General features: G+C 48.0%; 2 protein-coding genes across 3 annotated transcripts; one reads left to right on the top strand and one right to left on the bottom strand.

Moving 5' to 3' along the window:
• Positions 1-178: 178 nt before the first annotated feature.
• On the top strand, positions 179-16,575 carry gpbp1l1 (GC-rich promoter binding protein 1-like 1). The gene is made up of 11 exons (XM_015957678.3): positions 179-407; positions 1,936-2,050; positions 10,368-10,497; positions 12,956-13,284; positions 13,368-13,443; positions 13,529-13,725; positions 13,806-13,949; positions 14,112-14,267; positions 14,472-14,596; positions 15,794-15,896; positions 15,974-16,575. The coding sequence occupies exons 2-11, from the start codon at positions 1,991-1,993 to the stop codon at positions 16,142-16,144; spliced, it is 1,491 nt and encodes a 496-aa protein (XP_015813164.1). The 5' UTR covers positions 179-407; positions 1,936-1,990; the 3' UTR covers positions 16,145-16,575.
• A 1,151-nt stretch (positions 16,576-17,726) lies between these two features.
• On the bottom strand, positions 17,727-20,585 carry LOC107384410 (histone-binding protein N1/N2). 2 transcript variants are annotated; one of them, XM_015957674.2, is made up of 12 exons: positions 20,332-20,585; positions 20,133-20,213; positions 19,960-20,066; positions 19,595-19,876; positions 19,451-19,515; positions 19,297-19,376; positions 19,150-19,223; positions 18,866-19,054; positions 18,605-18,777; positions 18,348-18,407; positions 18,125-18,184; positions 17,727-18,052 (listed from the first exon to the last, which is right to left on the bottom strand). In XM_015957674.2, the coding sequence occupies exons 1-12, from the start codon at positions 20,430-20,432 to the stop codon at positions 17,957-17,959; spliced, it is 1,368 nt and encodes a 455-aa protein (XP_015813160.1). In that variant the 5' UTR covers positions 20,433-20,585; the 3' UTR covers positions 17,727-17,956. The 2 variants fall into 2 exon arrangements, with proteins under 2 accessions (XP_015813160.1, XP_015813161.1); XM_015957675.2 differs by lacking the exon at positions 18,348-18,407.
• Between the last annotated feature and the right edge of the window lie 255 nt (positions 20,586-20,840).

Raw genomic sequence — 20,840 nt, 5'->3', positions numbered from 1 at the left:
CTGTGCACAGTACAAGCAAATGCTTCCAGAACCCTGAAGGAATAAACCTGCCAGCAGAGAACGTTTTCCCGACCGGAGATCGAAGAGCTGCTGCGATCCGGGGTCAGACATTATAACCTGCTGCTTGTAGACCTCTGTGCTTCTACATCAAAGGTCTTCTTTAGTTCTGTGGGTCACCATTCAGATCATTCCAACAACTTTTTTGGACGTAAACCGTTTCACCCTGGACGAAGGCATCCGCCTCTGGAGAGAGGGCCTGCTCTGTCCTGGTGGAGGTGGAGTGGGGGGGTTTCTGTGTGCTGCTCCCCATCTGTTGGTGCACACTTCCTGTGATCTGTGCCAACGGGCCTGAGGAGCTGAGCCAGAGCGGGCGAGGAGGCAGAGGACTTCAGAGCCACAGACTCTGGGTAATTTCACCAACTCACACCCACACGGCTCGACCCCGGCGGTCCTGAAACGAACCGGGTCAACGGCCAACTTTTAAAAACTTAAAAACCATCAACACAAAGAGCTATAAATAATGCATGTATGCTGGAAAAGGTCTGTTCTGTAAAAGCCTTTGATTCTGTGCTTAAAGAGCAAGTCACCCCCTACCAGGGTCTTACTCCCCTCCCACTGCATGCTTGAAAAATGCAACAAACGTTGTTGCCTGGCAGACCGAGAGGGCGGAGCCGCTAACAGATACACATACACACAGGCTCACAACAGCATTGTGACATCATGCCATGCTGTAGTTCTTTTTTAAAACAGAGCAGTTTTGTTTACCTGTTTTCCCGCTACGTTTCGTTTGCGGCGGTTTTGTTTACCTGTTTTCCCGCTACGTTTCGTTTGCGGCGGTTTTGTTTACCTGTTTTCCCGCTACGTTTCGTTTGCGGCGGTTTTGTTTACCTGTTTTCCCGCTACGTTTCGTTAGTGGCGGTTTTGTTTACCTGTTTTCCCGCTACGTTTCGTTTGCGGCGGTTTTGTTTACCTGTTTTCCCGCTACGTTTCGTTTGCGGCGGTTTTGTTTACCTGTTTTCCCGCTACGTTTTGTTAGTGGCGGTTTTGTTTACCTGTTTTCCCGCTACGTTTCGTTAGCGACGGTCTTGTTTACCTGTTTTCCCGCTACGTTTCGTTAGCAGCGGTTTTGTTTACCTGTTTTCCCGCTACGTTTCATTTGCGGCGGTTTTGTTTACCTGTTTTCCCGCTACGTTTCATTTGCGGCGGTTTTGTTTACCTGTTTTCCTGCTACGTTTCGTTTGCGGCGGTTTTGTTTACCTGTTTTCCCGCTACGTTTTGTTAGTGGAGGTTTTGTTTACCTGTTTTCCCGCTACGTTTCGTTAGCGACGGTCTTGTTTACCTGTTTTCCCGCTACGTTTCGTTTGCAGCGGTCTTGTTTACCTGTTTTCCTGCTACGTTTCGTTAGCGGCGGTTTTGTTTACCTGTTTTCCCGCTACGTTTCATTTGCGGCGGTTTTGTTTACCTGTTTTCCCGCTACGTTTCGTTTGCGGCTGCTGTAAACAAAACCGCTCTGTGTTTTAAAAAAGAACTACAGCATGGAATTAGAGACACGACACAGCAAGAACACACCTAAGATGTTCAAAGAAAAATTGTGACATCATATGGTACCAACTAACGTCATAGTGGTACCTCTTAGCCAATAGCGGTGGCAGATTCAAATTCAAATGCAGTGCCTGACAACGGCACAACACCGACAGTTTTATGCAGAATATTTAAATTTGAACTAAGATGCGTTAAAGTGTCAAACTATCGACCGCTCGCGTCCACAGCACAATTAGACACTCGTTTATATAGTTTATCAGCAAAAAAAAAGTTGATTTGGGGGTGAATTGCTCTTTAAGCTTTATGCAGCTTCAGCACCTGGAGCTTGTTTCGTCGTGAAATTGAAATATTTGTAACTCCTGTTAAAACTGTAACATCTGGATTTAATTACAGATCCTGGCCATGAGGTTTGATGCCTCGATCCACTGACCGGAAACACTGGACCTAAATGGCGCAGCATGACTTTGTCCCTGCCTGGCTTAACTTCTCCACACCCCAGCCTGCCAAGGTACCGGGATGCTGCTGTGCTGATAGAACGATTGTAGTTTTTAGTGTGTGTGTGTGTGTGTGTGTGTGTGTGTGTGTGTGTGTGTGTGTGTGTGTGTGTGTGTGTGTGTGTGTGTGTGTGTGTGTGTGTGTGTGTGTGTGTGTGTGTGTGTGTGTGTGTGTGTGTGTGTGTGTGTGTGTGTGTTAGCCTCTCATCCCCCTCAGGAACCGACGTTGCGGTCAGTCTTTAGCCCCATTCCCACCTGTACCGGGTCGGCCCGGGCCGGGTAGCCCCAGTCGGCCCCAGCCTGGCCCGGTTGATTCCACACATCCTTGCCTTAAGCCCATGTGGGCTGATTCTACCCACCAATCAGAGGCTTGCTCTAATGGAAGGTGTGAATTTGCTGTCAGCAGTGGGCGTGTTGGCCCTGGTCGGCCTGAAGCAGTACCCCTCGGGAAGAGGGCCGAGAATGAGCCTTGGTTGGCCCGGGAAAATTCCAGGCCACCCAGATATGTAAACAACCTACGCTACCCGGCCCGGGCCGACCCGGTACAGGTGGGAATGGGGCTTTTGGTTCAGCAGACAGTCATGATGTTTGGTATCTAGCATCTGTCTGACGGTTCGAGTTCAGGTGGTGAACGTTCTCAGACAGCTACTGAGCGATGCTCGCCTCAGTGTTGGGTTATTTTGTGTATTATCATAAAATTTAGTTTTGGTTACCTAGTAGTGGTGTTGCCGTGCAAATTAGATTTGTACATGAACAGTTACGTCACTCAACTGGATTTTCGAACTGGTGAAACTCGGCTTGGTGTGTTTTTATAACTGGAGCAAATAAAAAATATCTTTGAGGGTTTGGGTTGTGTGATGTGGAAAGTGGTGGTTAACATCAGATCAGGTTTGCTGTAAGTGAGATTAAGGTTGGGCGATGGGACGAATGAATGGACCATCGGCGATGGGCTGAGCCGTTACAGTTGTTATAAGTTGATTTGTTTGTTATTGACGAATATTTTACACGCTACGTACAGAGAACGTCGCGGAGGTAACGATCAAGAAAAGATCTCCATCAGCGCATCTGACCCTTTTCTCACCTCCTCCGCCTCTGGATGCTGAGGAGGGGTTTGGAGAGCGTCTGCGACGCACTCGACATCGTGCACGACAGCGCGGCGTTGAGTGGAAAGTGGACACCCTTCTATCTTTCAGAGTCTGGAAGACTTCTGTTATTTCATTTGGAGAAATGTTTCCTGATTTAAAACTTTGGCTGAAGTAGCGCTCGTCATTATTCAGCGCCTGCTTCGAGTGTGTCAGCAGAGCACGGATCCATCCAGAACATTATTTAAACAGCCACGAGTCTGTCTGAGGCAAAAGTCTAGAAGCTCATAACCTCCAGCAAGCGCTCTAGAGACATCTGATTACACCAGGGTGTCCGCGGGTCCTTAAAAAGTCTTTAAAAGTCTTAAATTTGCTTTTCCAAATTTAAGGCCTTAAAAATCCTTAAAAATGACAAATAATCCTTAAATACAGTTTCCAAAGGTCTTAAATGACCAAAGACCCAATAAACAAGATTCTTTTATTTCTATAAAATTTTTGTGAATTTCGAGTGTTCAGCATTTTTTTGTGTACGATGTTGGCGTAAGCGGAACCGTACCCGTTCAGTTGGTTGTGAAAGGGGGCTACTTTTAGATGAGCACATTAGCTGGTTAAGCTAGTGGGAGCTTGTGCCATGGGGAAGCGCAAGTTTAATTTTAACTGGATGGCTAATCCCACGTTCGCGACGTGGTTAGCACCGGTTCCAGGCAATAACTGGAAGCTTAAATTGAATTTCAAAAATAGCTAAAATTTGGTCAAAATGGCCTTAAAAAGGGTCTTAAAAAGTCTTAAATTAGGCTCCCTTACACCTGCAGATACCCTGTACACACAAGCTGCAGGTGACCAGTTCAGGTTCACGCGGCGCAGGAGGAACGTGCGTTCGAGCCGCAGCAGGTGAAATGTTCCTAATTTAAGTGAAATCGATTAATTGCATTGTTCGTGTTACTGGGGCATTCTGATCAGCTTGTTTGGACTAAATATTAATTAAATTGAATGGAAATGTAACGAATGATTATTCATTATTTTAAAAATGAAAGTGACGGGATAAATGGATCATGTGACCTCTGGCCGCGAGCTGCCTCCTCAGAGTGCGTCTAAACGCAGCAGCGATTCATTCCATCCCCCCACTTATAAAAGAAAGAACCCCAGTAGCCTTCGTTCACAGCGAACATTTAGCTTAAATGAAATACCACAACAGTGGGCACCACAGGGAAACAAAGCCGTGTTTAATACGGGTCGTTTGTGCGTCACTCTACCAAACTACAAATACAAAATCAAACCAAAAGAAAAATGTAAATTTCTTTCAGCAAACATATGTGCTGCGCTTGTCTAAAAAAATCCATGTTTTGGGCTTCTTGTGTGTTCTGAAATCAGTCCGTGCGTCATGACGTCACATGCACGAATAAATCGTCTATTTATTTATTTTTTTGGACTGATGATGGGTGGTGGGAAAAATTATATAAATCGCCCAACCCTAGTTCAGATGTGTTTTCATGTTGAGAATCAGCTAAAGGGAGGCTAACGCTAGCTTCGTGTTTGGGTCATCTCGTGTTTCGTTCTGGTTCCTGTTGAGCTTGTCGATAAAGTGATCATCCCTAATCCCAGACGGTGTTTACATGTTGTTCAGCTATGAGCTAAGTAACACACTGTAACTCTGTAACACACAGCCTGATGCTGAAATCTAAAACTTGTGAAATTACATCCACATAATTAGTTCTGCGCCAGCGCCCGTTGGTTGGCATTGGTCCGTCTGTTTGGGCGACCCAATGTTGTGTTCAGATGTTTGTCACGAGTCGTACTTCCACTTACTGCCACCCCCGTCCTGCATCGACTAGCCGAGAAGGTGAAAGTTGTGTTCTTCAAAGACATATTTGCTCCCTAGAACTGTGGTTCTGACCCACAACAATACAACATGAAACCAGCTTAACTCACATTGCTTGTATATATTTATGGCTCAGATTTTTGGCTTATAAGCACTTTCCAGTAAAAACATTTTATCAAGGAAAATCTTCTGTGTAGAGGCCGACTGATATAGGTGTTTTTAAGGCCGATACAGATCTTCAAATAATTTTGTTGTCGATGGTTCATATCTAAAGCATATCCTATGTGTGTGTGTGTGTGTGTGTGTATATATGTAAGTATGTGTGTATATGTATGTATATGGCAGCGCAGTGGTTACAGCTGTTGCCTTGCAGCGAGAAGGTCATGGGTTCGATTCCCAGCCTGGGATCTTTCTGCATGGAGTTAGCATGTTCTCCCTGTGCATGCGTGGGTTCTCTCCGGGTGCTCCAGCTTCCTCCCACAGTCCAAAAACATGACTGTTAGGTTAATTGGTCTGTCTAAATTGTCCTTAGGTGTGAGTGTGTGTGTGTGATTGTTTGTCCTGTGTGTCTCTGTGTTGCCCTGCGATGGACTGGCTCTCTGTCCAGGGTGTACCCTGCCTGATTGCCCTTTGACCGCTGGAGATAGGCACCAGCCCCCCCCCCCCCAGCCCCCCCCCGCTTTCCCTACATGGACAAAGCGTATATATATATATATATGTATGTATGTATGTATATATGTATATGTTTTAGGGGTTGTACGAACTAGTCGACTAGTCGACTTCACGGCTCTGTAGTGACTTTTTATGCCTGTCATCGACTAGTCGCTGTCACGTGATAATGACTGACAAGATGCAGTCCTCGGAAAAGACAGCAGGCGATGAGCCCCTGCGCGTCTGGATCGAGGCGGAGGCGACGCGCTGTGTGGTACTGACACCGGCGGTAAAACGGACATTTAACCAAACTGTGGCGTTTTCCCTCTTGCAATTTTACCTTCCCCTCACCCCCATCCTAATCTTAACCAGTTTGCGCATGCAAAGCTCTGATCGTTGACGTGCGCTCCAGACATTGCATCCTGAGCACCGCCAAATCAGGTGTCACCACCTCAAAAACAAATTAAACACGCGATCGTTCATGTCGGCTCATTTCCTTTCATGTTTTCTGTCTGTTATTTGTGCCTGATGCATTTCGCTGCTGCGGAGCGAGGTGCATCACCTGCTGTCCTCCGGTGACGCACCCCCAAGATTCCACTATCTCCGCTCCGCTCCGGCATGAACTCCGCAGCAAAAACGGTCCAGTTGTAGTCGGCCGGCGAGCAGCGGCACTCCGCTGTGTTTGCGGTCGGTAGATCTTTTAGAACTGCAGCTCAAAGGTAACTCATGAGGTGAATATATATGAACCCAGGTAGCAGTTTCTCTTTAGGATTGAGAGGAGATGCAGGAAGATAATAAACAGACAGGACAGAAAAATAGTCAAATAAAAACAAGTTAGTTTTTGTACCTGGTGGTTGCAACAAACAGACACCATTGAAGGTAATCAGAAGTGAGGAACAGAAAATGAAATAATTATTTTAATGTTTAGAGCAGCAGGAACTCCGAGAGGCTGCAGGAGCATCAGTGAGTTTGCGGCTGCTGCGCAGGGGGAGGGGGGAGAGGGCTGAAGCAGGGGGAGGGGGGAGAGGACTGAAGCAGAAACTACCGTTGTTAAAAGAGATGTGTTTAACTTAGCAAATGTGGGCGCAATTTTAATTGTCAAAAACTCCAGCGAACCTACCGACCGACACCCCCACCCCCACCCCCCGCCCCGCCGCCGCTTCCGGCGTACGACGTCATCAACGACTAGTCGAAGTCGACTCGACTTTCATTACTTGACTGTCGACTTTTAAAAAAATAAAGTCGTGCAGGCCCTAATATGTTTGTACAGCGCCGGCGCTCCGCACACGCACAGCGCGTAGGGCACCACGCCGGGGGAGGGGCACCAAAACGCAAGCTTATGAAAAAATAAAATATATATGATAAAGACAGATTTCAATTAGAAGATGTGCAAAGCAAGTTAACAGCATGTTTACAGAGAGAAAACAATACAAAATGGAAAGGAGATGGACCGTGTCCACTTTTCACTCTCTGTCCGGGACGTCCGGACTGGTTCTTGTATTGATGAAAATGTCCGGCTTTTCATCCAGGAGCAGGGATCGAATTATGGGGAGCTGGATATCCTACACATCCAGGGGAGCCGGAAAAAAGTTTTCTACCTATATGACATCATTTATGGACTCTTTGGAGCAGAGAGCACAGAGAGCGACACAGCGCTGCGTTATTGCGCAGCGCTCCAGGCTGCTGCTTCCAGCGCACGGTCCATTCTCAAAGTGGCAACCAAAAAACTATAATTAACCCACGATCGTTCATGTCCGCTCATGTTATCTATTTTCTGTCTTATTTGTGCCTGGCGCTCTGCTACTGCAGAGCTCATCACCTGTGCTGCGGTGATTTCACCTCACTGACGCTGGAGAGTTTAGAGGAGATGCAGGAAGATGAGAGACAGACAGGACAGGAAAATAGTTCAATAAAAACAAGAAAACAAAACAAAGTGTTGAAAAGTAAAATGTAGGTAGATTTATCTCCACTACGTGTTTCTACCTGTATAAAACAACAAGTTACACACATGTCATATTTATACATCTGATACAATTCAGATCACCTTCAAAACTCAGTCACACACCCAGGGCCGTTTCAAGACATTTTGGGCGCCAAGGCAAAATGATCCCCCCCCCCACACACACACACACACACACTAAATATCAATCCTACTTTTTGGAAAATAATAAGCAGTTTGTGCATACAAGAGAATTAAAGAGAATTTAAGGCGAAGCGCTTGCACATACTGTGTTATTGTGTTGTTTTTTCTGTATGTGTGTGTGTGTGGGGGGGGGGGGGGGACCACGAAGCCTTTGTGCTTAGGGCACCAAAATAGCTAGCAACAGCCCTGTGTATGTATATATATATATATATATATATATATATATATGTTTGTATGTACAGTGGGGCAAAAAAGTATTTAGTCAGCCACCGATTGTGCAAGTTCTCCCACTTAAAATGATGACAGAGGTCAGTAATTTTCATCATAGGTACACTTCAACTGTGAGAGACAGAATGTGAAAAAAAATCCATGAATTCACATGGCAGGATTTTTAAAGGATTTATTTGTAAATCAGGGTGGAAAATAAGTATTTGGTCAATAACAAAAATTCAACTCAATACTTTGTAACATAACCTTTGTTGGCAATAACAGAGGTCAAACGATTACTATAGGTCTTTACCAGGTTTGCACACACAGTAGCTGGTATTTTGGCCCATTCCTCCATGCAGATCTTCTCGAGAGCAGTGATGTTTTGGGGCTGTCGCCGAGCAACACGGACTTTCAACTCCCTCAACAGATTTTCTATGGGGTTGAGGTCTGGAGACCGGCTAGGCCACTCCAGGACTTTCAAATGCTTCTTACGGAGCCACTCCTTTGTTGCTCGGGCGGTGTGTTTGGGATCATTGTCGTGTTGGAAGACCCAGCCACGTTTCATCTTCAAAGCTCTCACTGATGGAAGGAGGTTTTGGCTCAGAATCTCACGATACATGGCCCCATTCATTCTGTCCTTAACACGGATCAGTCATCCTGTCCCCTTAGCAGAAAAACAGCCCCAAAGCATGATGTTCCCACCCCCATGCTTCACAGTAGGTATGGTGTTTTTGGGATGCAACTCAGTATTCTTCTTCCTCCAAACACGACGAGTTGAGTTTATACCAAAAAGTTCTACTTTGGTTTCATCTGACCACATGACATTCTCCCAGTCCTCTGCTGTATCATCCATGTGCTCTCTGGCAAACTTCAGACGGGCCTGGACATGCACTGGCTTCAGCAGCGGAACACGTCTGGCACTGCAGGATTTGATTCCCTGCCGTTGTAGTGTGTTACTGATGGTGACCTTTGTTACTGTGGTCCCAGCTCTCTGCAGGTCATTCACCAGGTCCCCCCGTGTGGTTCTGGGATTCTTGCTCACCATTCTCATGATCATTTTCACCCCACGGGATGAGATCTTGCGTGGAGCCCCAGATCGAGCGAGATTATCAGTGGTCTTGTATGTCTTCCATTTTCTGATAATTGCTCCCACAGTTGATTTTTTCACACCAAGCTGCTTGCCTATTGTAGATTCACTCTTCCCAGTCTGGTGCAGGTCTACAATTCTTTTCCTGGTGTCCTTCGAAAGCTCTTTGGTCTTGGCCATAGTGGAGTTTGGAGTCTGACTGTTTGAGGCTGTGGACAGGTGTCTTTTATACAGATAATGAGTTCAAACAGGTGCCATTAATACAGGTAACGAGTGGAGGACAGAAAAGCTTCTTAAAGAAGACGTTACAGGTCTGTGAGAGCCAGAGATTTTGCTTGTTTGAAGAGACCAAATACTTATTTTCCACCCTGATTTACAAATAAATTCTTTAAAAATCCTGCCATGTGAATTCATGGATTTTTTTTTCACATTCCGTCTCACAGTTGAAGTGTACCTATGATGAAAATTACTGACCTCTGTCTTCATTTTAAGTGGGAGAACTTGCACAATCGGTGGCTGACTAAATACTTTTTTGCCCCACTGTATATATACATACACATATATACACACACATATATATATGTGTATATATATGTATATACACATATGTATATACATATATACATATGTGTATATATGTATATACACATATGTATATATGTGTATATACATATATACACATATATACATATGTGTATATATGTATATACACACATATATACATATGTGTATATACATATGTGTATATATATATATATATATATATATATATATGTATATGTATGTATATATGTATATGTGTGTGTGTGTTTGTGTGTATGTATATGTACAGACTGTTTACCTGTCCTCCGTGTTTTAACCATGTGTTGTGACGCAGATGGAACGGTGCTGCTCAGAGAGCATTGAGATTTACCTGCAGCTCAAACGTTCACTGTAACTCTGGAAACAGGAAGTTGTTTCACAGATTGTTGCTGGTTACAGTCTCGCTGACTCGTGACCTTCGCGTTGTTGATCTGGAATGATTGGTCTAAATTTACTTGATTCACTTTCCACTGTTGTTGACCACAATCTAGTTTGACCTTTGAGCCAAGCTGCTGACTAGTGTGATTCAGATTGGTCAGAGCCTTAGCACTTGTGTTTTGAGGCGTTCTGCTGTTATGTGTCCTTGTAGATAAAACTGATGATTGGAGTTGGTATTTTGTTAGAATTAACAGCAGCAGTGACGACGAGCCTTTTCTCTTTGGACGCTTTCAGTTTATCCTAAAACAAAGGCGTGTGTAATGTTGTTCAGTCATTACGTTTCCTTGTTGACTGATGTCCCGCTCCTGCTCTCCTGTAGTCCCCTGCTGCCAACCTTGACAAGCAAGGTGAGCCTCACCACCACAGAGACGCCAGACCTGCTGTGAGCCGCCGCCGCCACAACTCCTCTGATGGTTTCTTCAACAACGGCTCCCTGCGCGCTCCAACAGGTAACCCAACAACCAAACGTCAGTCTGCTGTTAGGAGGCTTAGCTCTGGCTCTAAAGAGTCACACAGATGCACGACTGGGACTAAAACCACAACATGCTTCACCATCCACTGGTTATATCTGAATCATTTAAAATCCTCACTTGGTTCACTTAAAACTGAGAGCAGCGCTCTGTCATTCCTACGAGATACAGCTCAGACCTCAGGGCTGCCATCTCTGTCTGGTGGCAGTTTCAAAACAGAAGCTGTTGTACAATAATAACTGAAACAAGCAATATGGCTTCCTCTGACCAGCGAACACACGTGGTTGGTGACGACACACCAGAACAGCGACTCCATAGCAGCCTCACACACAACTAATGCCTGAGTTCAGCTGCAGAGCCAACCGACCACAGACTTGATGTTTATTTCTCCAACATCTGAGAAAGAGAATCTGATGTAGAGTTATCACACATAAGATGTGTTTCCACTACCGGAAGAGGGAAATGTTTCAGGCCTTTATTTCTTTTACTTTTTAGTGTGGCGTGGAGACCTTCAGCCTGGGTTTGGGTCCGGCCCAGTACCACCCAGCACCAGTTAGGTGCTGCTGGACAAATGAAACCAGCATCTCCTTAAAGCTGGTTGGCAGAAGGAAGCATTAGCATCTCCGAAATGTCCTGGTAGATGTATTTGTGGACTTGTAAACCACAGTGGACCAGGACCGGCAGAGGACTTGGTCCCAAACTGCCACTCTAGACCTAAAATAGGACCGAATCCATGAAACAAATTATTTCTGAGGTGAAGAGGTGCGCTGCTAACGCCCAGCAGTTACACATCCAACACAGCAGAGTAGCAGCATTAGTCCTCTGGGAGAACAACGGAACAGGAAGTTCTAACATCACGGCCGACAAGAAGACCTGGGGTGTTTCTCAATGTCAAGGCGCCTTGCTTGCGAGGACGCGGTCCTTCCTTGGTCAAAGAAAACGGTTAAATGGAACAGACTTGCATCACGTGACCACGGCGGTTTCGTAACGTCACGTGACACACGAGATAACGTTATATTGTATACGTATTAGTTTCTATATATAATATATATATATATATATATATTATATATATAATGAGCTTTAATTTTTTTAAATTGTGTATATGTTTATAAAATTAAATGTATGTGAGTTACTACCCGCTAGCCACCGAAGCTGCAACTACTAAGCAACTAACCAACCATAGGAAACTTCTTTGGGTCTAAAAAAACATTTTAAATTAGTTGACTTACTTTTAAACTTGAAAATTGTCCCCGAAGTAGCTGCCGGCTTCTGATCCGCCGTCTTTTTGAAAATACCGCTGTGTATTGTGGGTAATTTTTGACCAAGGCTAGGCTACAAGACACCTCCCATGTGTCCTTGCTCAGCTAGCTAAATGGCTAACAAACGGAGAACGCACGCCTCGGTAGAACATGAACACTGGAACCGACTGGAACACGTCTTGGTGGCTCCTGATGACGTATCTCCTAGGCAACCGGGGCGGGGCCAAGACATCAAGGCAAGGTTCCTTGACAGTGGCCGTGTTCGAGATGAGCCAGTTCTGCGCAGATTAGACCAGCGGTGATCGGCGAGCAGTGCATGCCGGTTAGATTTGTGTCCGACTTGACGCCGACTTGCTCTGACGTCATGCCTACGTAGGCAACGATAACCTCGTGAGATCAAGGCGGCCGCAGATTTTGGAGCAAGGCGCTGCAGTTGCTCTCCACCGGCTGCAAAACCTAGGGCATGACGGGAAACGCCTGGCTCTCACCTGATCTAAGATCTGATTGGTTCATATTTCATGATCCAAACATCCGGTGGTAGAACATGAAATGTTAGTTGGTCACATGTATTCTGTAAATCACGTTACGTTGATGATGATGACTACATAGGCCATAAAGAGAAATGTGATTTGTGTTCTTTTGTCACGTTTCCTGTGAGCACACTGAAGCTACAGCTGATAACCTTTACTTATTATTACACTCATGTCTCCATATACAATATATGATATCCACAAGCACGCGAGGATGTGTTTCAGCTGCTAACAGGCACCAGAATTAAAATAAATAATTAAACAAGTGTGATCGCTAACGCGACATCTTCATCCATCGTCACCCGCGAGCTACACGTGTAGAGAAATGTGTCCGACTTAAACGGCGGCTTTCAGCCCCTCCCCCCGCTGCTTCCGTCTGCTCTCGTCTGGTTTCCAGGCCGGGCGCTGCTCAACTCGAACACGGCTACTGAGAAACACCCTTAAACTCTGAGGGGCGTGAACTAGCGTTAGCCCTCTTTAGCTAAACGGAGTTGTGAGTTAATTGTGTACGTTAGGTGTAACGGTGAGGCTGTGCGTTCCACGTGTTCGTATGAGACGTACCTGTTGCTGTTTTCCTTCTCATGAGCTCATTTAAAGCATCCGTTTGGTTTTGCTACCGTGTAATCATTCTGTTTGTGTTGTCAGGTGATGGGTGGCAGCAGCCCTCACTGCTACTGAGGCATGACTCGGTGGACTCGGGGGTGGCCAAAGGGGGGCACGGCGGCCTTGCAGGGGGCTCCTGTTGGAAGGAAACACCTAGTTGGCACGGAGCCCCCCGCAGTGCCCAGGACAGCCACCACCACCAGGGACGCCACCCCAAACGGGGGGGAGGCGACAGGGACAGGCAGGGGGGGCACAGGCAGCGTAACGGCAACTTCCATCCCAGAAAGGGAACCTCGTATCAGGACAAGTTTCCCAACGAGGAACGCAAAGACGGCAAGGATGACAAGCTAAAGTTTGTAGAAGAAGACTTTGTGAGTACGAAGTCCTGTTTGAATGATGATCAGAAGAGTTTAGCTTCACGTCGGGTTACACCTGGGTGTGTTTGACCTTTCAGCCCTCCCTCAACCCTGAAACAACTGGAAAGCCTGGTACTCCCATGCGAGCAGTTGCCCCTCATGCTGGGGTGTGGGGTAAGAGTTCCCTGTTCCTGAGAAACTCCTACCTAATGACTTCTCCTCCTCGTTGTCTTAACGTTTCTCCTTTGATGTTCTCCAGAAAATCCCCCAAGCGGCAAACAGATGGTGTCCAAAATGCTGGTCATCAAGAAGATTTCCAAGGAGGACGCGAGTTCGGCCTTCTCGGCAGGATTCGCCACTGCGGGCGCCTTGCCGACCAACGGCAGCAAAGCTCCCATCACGGGCTCCAGCGTCTACAAGAACCTGGTCCCAAAGCCTGCTGTGGCCCCCACCAAAGTACGGCCGAGTCGTGACGCCGAATGTGCTGCTGTAGTGGAGTCCGATTATGTGTAACAGACTCACGTCTGCTCTTCCAGAGCACCCAGTGGAAATCTGGAGGAAGAGAGATCACAAAGCCGGGTCTTCACGTGCCAGGCCGGGATTCAGTCTTCACCAGCCCCGTTTCTGCACCCAAGCCCAGCACCCCAGTCAGCGCACCGCAGCACAACACTCAGAAGGAGGTGAGAGCAGGGGCCAGGATCAAAATTCACCCCAAAGATTTGTAAACAACTTCCACTTTGTCCCCTGAAACTGTACAACTGGCCCTGTTTTTGGTAACTTTACCAACAACAACAAATGTCTTTAACTGCACACTTTGCTCTCGCGTCCTCTCCTCCCCGCAGCACCCTTCCAGCACGACTCCTCCCATAGACATCGCTCCGTCGAGGCTGAAGCTGATGCGCCGCGGACCGGATCGGAAGAGCGAGTTTCTGAGAGCTCTGAAGGATGAGGGCACCGGAGAGATGACGACGAGCAGCAGTCCGGGAACATCGGGAGAGGTGGGCGTGGCCTGGTCGCACAAACGCAAGGCTCTAAATAAAGCTGTGCTCCACTGTGCTGCCAGTGGTCGCTTATTTTTATTTATTTATTTAGCCTTAAATTTCCCAGATTCGTATTTTCTGTCTGTCCAGTTGAATCCAACAGAAATGTTATTTATTTTTATCTTGACTGGTTGTGTGTTGCGGTGGTGTGAATTTCCTCAGGGTGAAGGCGGCACCCCAGAGCCCAAAGCCTACAGCGAAGAAGTCTGCCATGAGAACGGTCTGTCCTACTCACTCAGTGACTCAGACACCGAGCACCTGTCCAGCTCACTAGAGGCAGAGCACAGGTAAGGTTCAGCCACTTGTATGTTTTCTAGACAGACGTGGATAAAACTGGTGATACCGTTCCTTTAAAGTAAGAAAAGCCCTCAAGAGTCACTGAAACAACTGGCAGCTCTCAATAATGATATTTACCAAGAATCAACCAATGAAAATCAGACGTTGGATTTAAATCGTGTTTCAACAGAAAACGTATAAACAGATAAAACTGATGCCACCCCTAGAGGCTGTAAGTGACATGACCACAGAGACACGTCGTCGTCGTCTTCCTCCGCTTATCCGGGTCCGGGTCGCGGGGGCAGTATCCCAACTAGGGAGCTTCAGACCGTCCTCTCTCCGGCCTTCTCCACCAGCTCCTCCGGCAGGACCCCAAGGCGTTCCCGGACCAGATTGGAGATGTAACCTCTCCAACGTGTCCTGGGTCGACCCGGGGGCCTCCTGCCGGCAGGACATGCCCGAAACACCTCCCCGGGGAGGCGTCCAGGAGGCATCCTGACCAGATGCCCAAACCACCTCAACTGATTCCTTTCGATCCGGAGGAGCAGCGGTTCTACTCCGAGTCCCTCCCGAATGTCCGAGCTCCTCACCCTATCTCTAAGGCTGAGCCCGGCCACCCTACGGAGGAAACTCATTTGGGCCGCTTGTATCCGCGATCTCGTTCTTTCGGTCATTACCCAAAGCTCATGACCATAGGTGAGGATTGGGGCGTAGATCGACCGGTAAATCGAGCAGACACGTTAAACCAAATTTGTCCAGTAATCTGCATCACAGCTGTCTCCAGTATGGACGGTAGTCACAGTGCTGTTTGGTATCAGGGTGTGTACCACACTGAACATGGACCACAGACGGTTGAGGACAGACAACCGTCTCCAGGGAGCTAAAGGCTAGAATATCAGATGGGATCAGAAACATCTGACTCCCGAGTCCTGAAGGAAGCCCTCAGACCTGACACAGCTGGAGCGGTTTTCTCCTGAGTGGACCAGAAGAGCAGGTGAGAAGTGTCTCTGAGTAACGGGGAGCCACGAGGCGAGCAACTTGCACGCTTAGTTGGTGTTTCTGTTGAACCACAGTTAGAACACGTCTGGTTTTCATCGGTAAATGTTCCGGTGGTTTCTGTGTGTCTGAAGGAAGGTACCAACTATTGGACCCATGTCTGTAAATGTGTCTCAAGTGGCTTTCTCTAAGAAGAGGCTGTACTTCTGCAGGTTGCTGAAGGCCATGGGCTGGCAGGAATATCCGGAGAATGACGATAACTTCCTCCCGCTGACGGAGGACGAGCTGAGAGAGTTCCAGACTAAAACCGAACAGGTGAGCAAAGCCCTCAGATGTGACGCCAGGTGTTCAGATGAACCTCCCTCATTCACACATCTGGATCTTTTGATCAGCTGAAGAAGAACGGCGTACAAAGAAACGGCTTCCTCCCGAGGACTCGGGGCGTGACCCTCCACTTCACCCCCTGGAGGAGTGTGGCAGAGGCGCGCGTGGAGGAGGGTTCCGAGTCGGAAACCAGTAGCAGCAGCCAGACTTCAGACGACGAGGACTGCATCAAATCCTAACATGGCTTTACGGAAAAAGAAGAACCCAGAGAACAGCCAACACCACATCCCAGCAAGCAGCCCCCTCTTCCTCCCTCATCTTCGTTTTTAGAGCACCGTTTTGAGTTTCTTGATCTTTTTTTGTTCGTTTCGTCATTCTTGCACAAGGGAAAAACCAATCATATCCCAGTGAAGGGGGAGATTCCTGCTCTGCCAGACGTCGTTTTCCCTGCGTTTCCTCCTTCGCTGCAGTCTTTGACCTCTGACCCCTCCCCACACCTCTTTTCTTATTTTCTTCCTTGCTTTATGGAACTGAAGTGTTCATCAAGAAAAGAAGGGCAATGAATGCACACTTGATTCTGCTTTAAACAGACTAACTCATGATGCTGATGACACATTATTAATGATGATAATAAAAGTTGGTTCCTGATGAGTTGATATGGTTCACTATGGATCCGGCTACTGTCGTGTTTGTCGTCCAGCGGGTTAATCACCTCGTTAGTGCACGATTAGGTTTACGCGTCATAGTTCTGAGGAAAAAAACGAGTTTAGGGTCAAAGTTTAAGGAAATGACTAAATTCCTTTAAATAGCTTATATTTGGAACCCCCCAAGGCGCTTTACAACAGTCATTCACACACTGGTGGTGATGAGCTACGATGTAGCCACAGCTGCCCTGGGGCGCACTGACAAGAGGCGAGGCTGCGGAGCACTGGCACCACCGGTCCCTCCGACCACCACCAGCAGGCAAGGTGGGTTAAGTGTCTTGCCCAAGGACACGACAGCGACAGACTGAGCGGGGCTCGAACCTGCAACCTTCCGATTTCGAGGCGAGCACTTAACTCCTGTTCCACCGTCGCCCCTTTAGGTTTGTTTTTTTCTTTCAACACTGAAGATTGAAACAGGAAGTCAGAAATCACGGCTGCAGAAACAAACCAGGCGAGGCCTCATCCTGTTGAATGTACAGACAAGCTGGTTTATTCCCATCAGGCCTTTAAAGCAGAAGGCGTGGTTATGATCTAGTCCGGTGTCGGTAGGTCATTTCCAACGCCTGATTGGTGTGTGCAGGACGGGGGCCTTACAGGAGGTACCCTGATGTGGATCTGAACGCCACAGTTGTCCTTAAGCTCCCTCTAGTGGTGCTCAGAGGAACTACAAATTCTCTCACCTGGAGGATCTGAGGGTTTTTCCAGCTGGAGGAAGTTTATAATGGGCCATTCCCATCTGTACCGGGTCGGGTAGCCCAAGTCGGCCCCAGCCTGGCCCGGTTGATTCCACACATCCTTGTCTTAAGCCCATGTGGGCTGATTCTACCCACCAATCAGAGGCTTGCTCTAATGGAAGGTGTGAATTTGCTGTCAGCAGTGGGCGTGTTGGCCCTGGTCGGCCTGAAGCAGACCCCCTCGAGAAGAGGGCTGAGAATGAGCCTTGGTTGGCCCGGAAAAATACCAGGCCACCCAGATATGTAAACAACCTACACTAGCCGACCCGGTACAGATGGGAATGGCCCACATGGTAACCATCTTTATATGGATGCGAGCAGCTCGCTGAACCTTTAGATGATGTGAATCAAATGAGCGCTGCCACCAGGAACCAGCAGAGGGAAAAGGTTTCATATTTAACTTTATTAGGTCACATGTAAACAACCAGGAATAGAAAAAACCATATTTACAAACAGATGTGTTATAAAGAATCTGACAAACTGCTTCGGTCTAACACGAGTAACCCAGACCCATCTTCCACCAGAACCACGTGCTTACACGGTTCTGCTCCCACTAGATAAAACAACCCGGCTAGAACTGATCTGCAGATGTTTGTTGAGGTGTGAGGACGCCCTATGTAGCCACCTCCTTGTTAGTGTGTCCGTTAGCGTCACCCAGCTTCACCCTCTTCACATCAGCTTCCTTCACTGGACTTCCTTCTGGTTTCCTCTGAATTACAAACGAGAGCAGTTTATTTAAATCCTCAGTAAAACTCGTTAAAACTGTCCGAGTCTTCCTCACCTTCTTCCTGACCAGGTGGGAGATGTTGGACACCGGAGCTGTGGTGGTGGAGCCTTTAGCCTGATGAGGGGGGGGGGGGGGACAGAAGCACACATCTCCTTTAGTTTGACAGGCTGCGAGACGCCGAAGGAGCCTGGAGCTCCTCACCACACAACATGACATCATTTACTCCAAAGCTCCATCCAGTTGTTTAGATGATCCCAGGACGTGAACCCTCACTTACTGTTGAGACGGAAGAGTGGTTGTTTACTGAAGAACTGGGAAAGGCGGAGGAGTCTCCATCCTAGGAGAGAAGGAAATCTGCAGCCTGAGAAATAATGGAAGTCTAAAACCAGAGTTTGGCCCAAACATGTCTGGTTCTGGTAGATAAACTCCCGAGTCATGACCCGTTACCCTCATCACGCCTCTAAAACCAGTCTGGTGTCGGCACGCACTCTCATTCACATGTATGGCAAGCTCTTGTGTCATAAAGCAACTCACCAGAACCTTCTTCACAGCCTCAGCAGCACTGCTGGTGGTCTTCAGGCCTTCATTGGCATCTTCCACCTTCTCCTGAATCTCAGGCAGAAGGGCCTTCAGCTCCTCCAGCTCCTTCTCCTCCTCAGGGAGAGACCCTGGACCTTCGGCTTTGTCCAGCAGCCGCTGCAGTTTCTCTGGAAGGCAGAGAAGCAGAAACGTCAACTTGGCTTCCGAGGGTGTCCACGAGACCAGCGGGAACCTGAAGGGGTGGGGAACACGAACCCAGCCTGCTCCTGATGACGGAGACGGAGCTGTTCAGAGCCTCTATGGCCTCACTGTACTGCAGGTTCAAGCTGTAGGTCACACCCAGCTGGTAGTGGGTCTCAGCCAGCAGGCGGCTGTCCGGCTCCAGGTGCTCCAGCTGCAGCTTCAGACACTCCTGGAAATCATCGAGCGCCTGCGAGTAGTTACCTGCGAGGAGGAGCCACCAGTCAACCAGAGAGTCCCCATAAGCAGCGCACCGAGCTGAAGCTAGACGCCGCCGGTGCGAACACGGATCCGCGTACCTGATTCTGCAGAAACTTCACCGAGTTTCAGGTGGGTCTGAGCCGCCATCAGCTTGTCCTCCTTGGAGTCCTTCCTGGTGGTCAAAGACGAAGAAACGTTGAGGACACGTTCACGATCAGATCTCACGCGAGTCTCGGGTCAGTTACCTTTTGTAGATCACTTTGGCGAGCTCCAGCATCTCCCAGGCCAGCTGCAGGTTCCCCACCTCCTCCTCGTCGTCACTCTCCTGCAAGATCAAACACGTGAATCAGGTTAAACCAGACTGGTCTGGTCACATGTTCAAGCTGAACAGGTGAGAACCTTCTCAGCAGCAGCCTCAGTCTGTTCCTCTGCTTCCTCCATTTCTGCATCACCGTCCTCTTCATCTACAGAAGACACTTATAGGTCAAACGGTTCAGTAGCCCTCTTCCTGGTTAACGTTTAAAGGTATAGAAATGACATCACCCTCTGCTTTGTCTGCAGACTCCTCCTCCTCCTCGGTCTTGTTGTCCTCTACAGCTGCTGACTCCTGAGCAGGTGTTTCTTCTTCCTCCTCGGTCTTGTCTTCCTTCTCCACAGCTTCAGGTGGTTTCTCACCATCTTCATCCTCAGCTGCCTGTTCCGTGTTCTGCTGCTCAGCAGCCTCAGAGCCTTCTGCCTTGCTCTCTTCACTCTGCTTCTCTGCGTCTTCGTTCTTCTCCGCCATGGCGTCGTACACCTGAACTCTCAGCTCATCTCTGGTCTTCTCTGAATCCGGAACACAGATATTTGAGCGAGACTCCACCAACAGACAACTTTTAGTTAAGCAGGAAATCCGTCCACAGCCTCACCGTCAACATCCTCCGTGCTCTCCACGTTGGAGTCCTTGGGTTTGTCTTCGTCCTCGTCCTCCTCTGGGACACCTTCCAGAGCATTACCCAGGACGGAGTTCTCCACCCTATCAAGGCTGCGAGCGTTAGTTCTGCCCACTCGCCATTTTCAGACTTAAAACGTGAAAACCTACCGCGCCAGGTCCAGCAGGGCTTTCCCACACCAGAAGAAGGCCTCTCCGCACTCATCTGCTGTGTCTCCAAACGTCTTAGCTCTGGAATTAGACGGTTGTTGCCGTCAGCTAACGGGTGGTGTGAACGCAGCATCTATAAACAGTTCCCAGACCACCAGCGGGGTTTCTCCCACGCTCGAACCGGCCCAGAGCTACTCACAGCAAGCCGCAGGCCTCCTGCAGGACGCTCACCGCCTCCACCGCCTTCCCCAACACCAGGTACTTCTTCCCGTTACCGATGAGTTTGTTGGCCTCCTCCATGCTCGCGTGACTAAACAGAAGAATGAAAGTCCCGATTTACCGAACCTCCTTCAACACCGCAGAGCCAGAGAAGAGCACAGACTGGATGTGAGAAGAAAAGCAGCTGGAGGGAGCAACTCGCGTGGGGTCTGAGCTGAGGCGTTTCAATTTGGCGCGAACTGCCCATGCGCTTTCATGGACAAGCGCGGGAGATTTCTTAAAGGCACAGGAACCCTTTTCCGTGGAGGATTTATTAGTTATTTTATTTTGTCCCCATTTATCCTAATGGATTACACAATAAAACACTCTGTTGAAGCGATAACGTGAGAGAAATAGTCTTGGGGGGATGGGAGGAGTTTATTACGTGAAATGACGTAATCCAATGGATGGACCTGAGCAGGAACCATCGACATATAAATATTGGTCAAT

Source organism: Nothobranchius furzeri, chromosome 11 (genome assembly GCF_043380555.1).
Source record: "Nothobranchius furzeri strain GRZ-AD chromosome 11, NfurGRZ-RIMD1, whole genome shotgun sequence".
In the NCBI taxonomy this organism is placed as follows: domain Eukaryota; kingdom Metazoa; phylum Chordata; class Actinopteri; order Cyprinodontiformes; family Nothobranchiidae; genus Nothobranchius; species Nothobranchius furzeri.
This window is presented reverse-complemented; position numbering and strand designations above follow the sequence as displayed.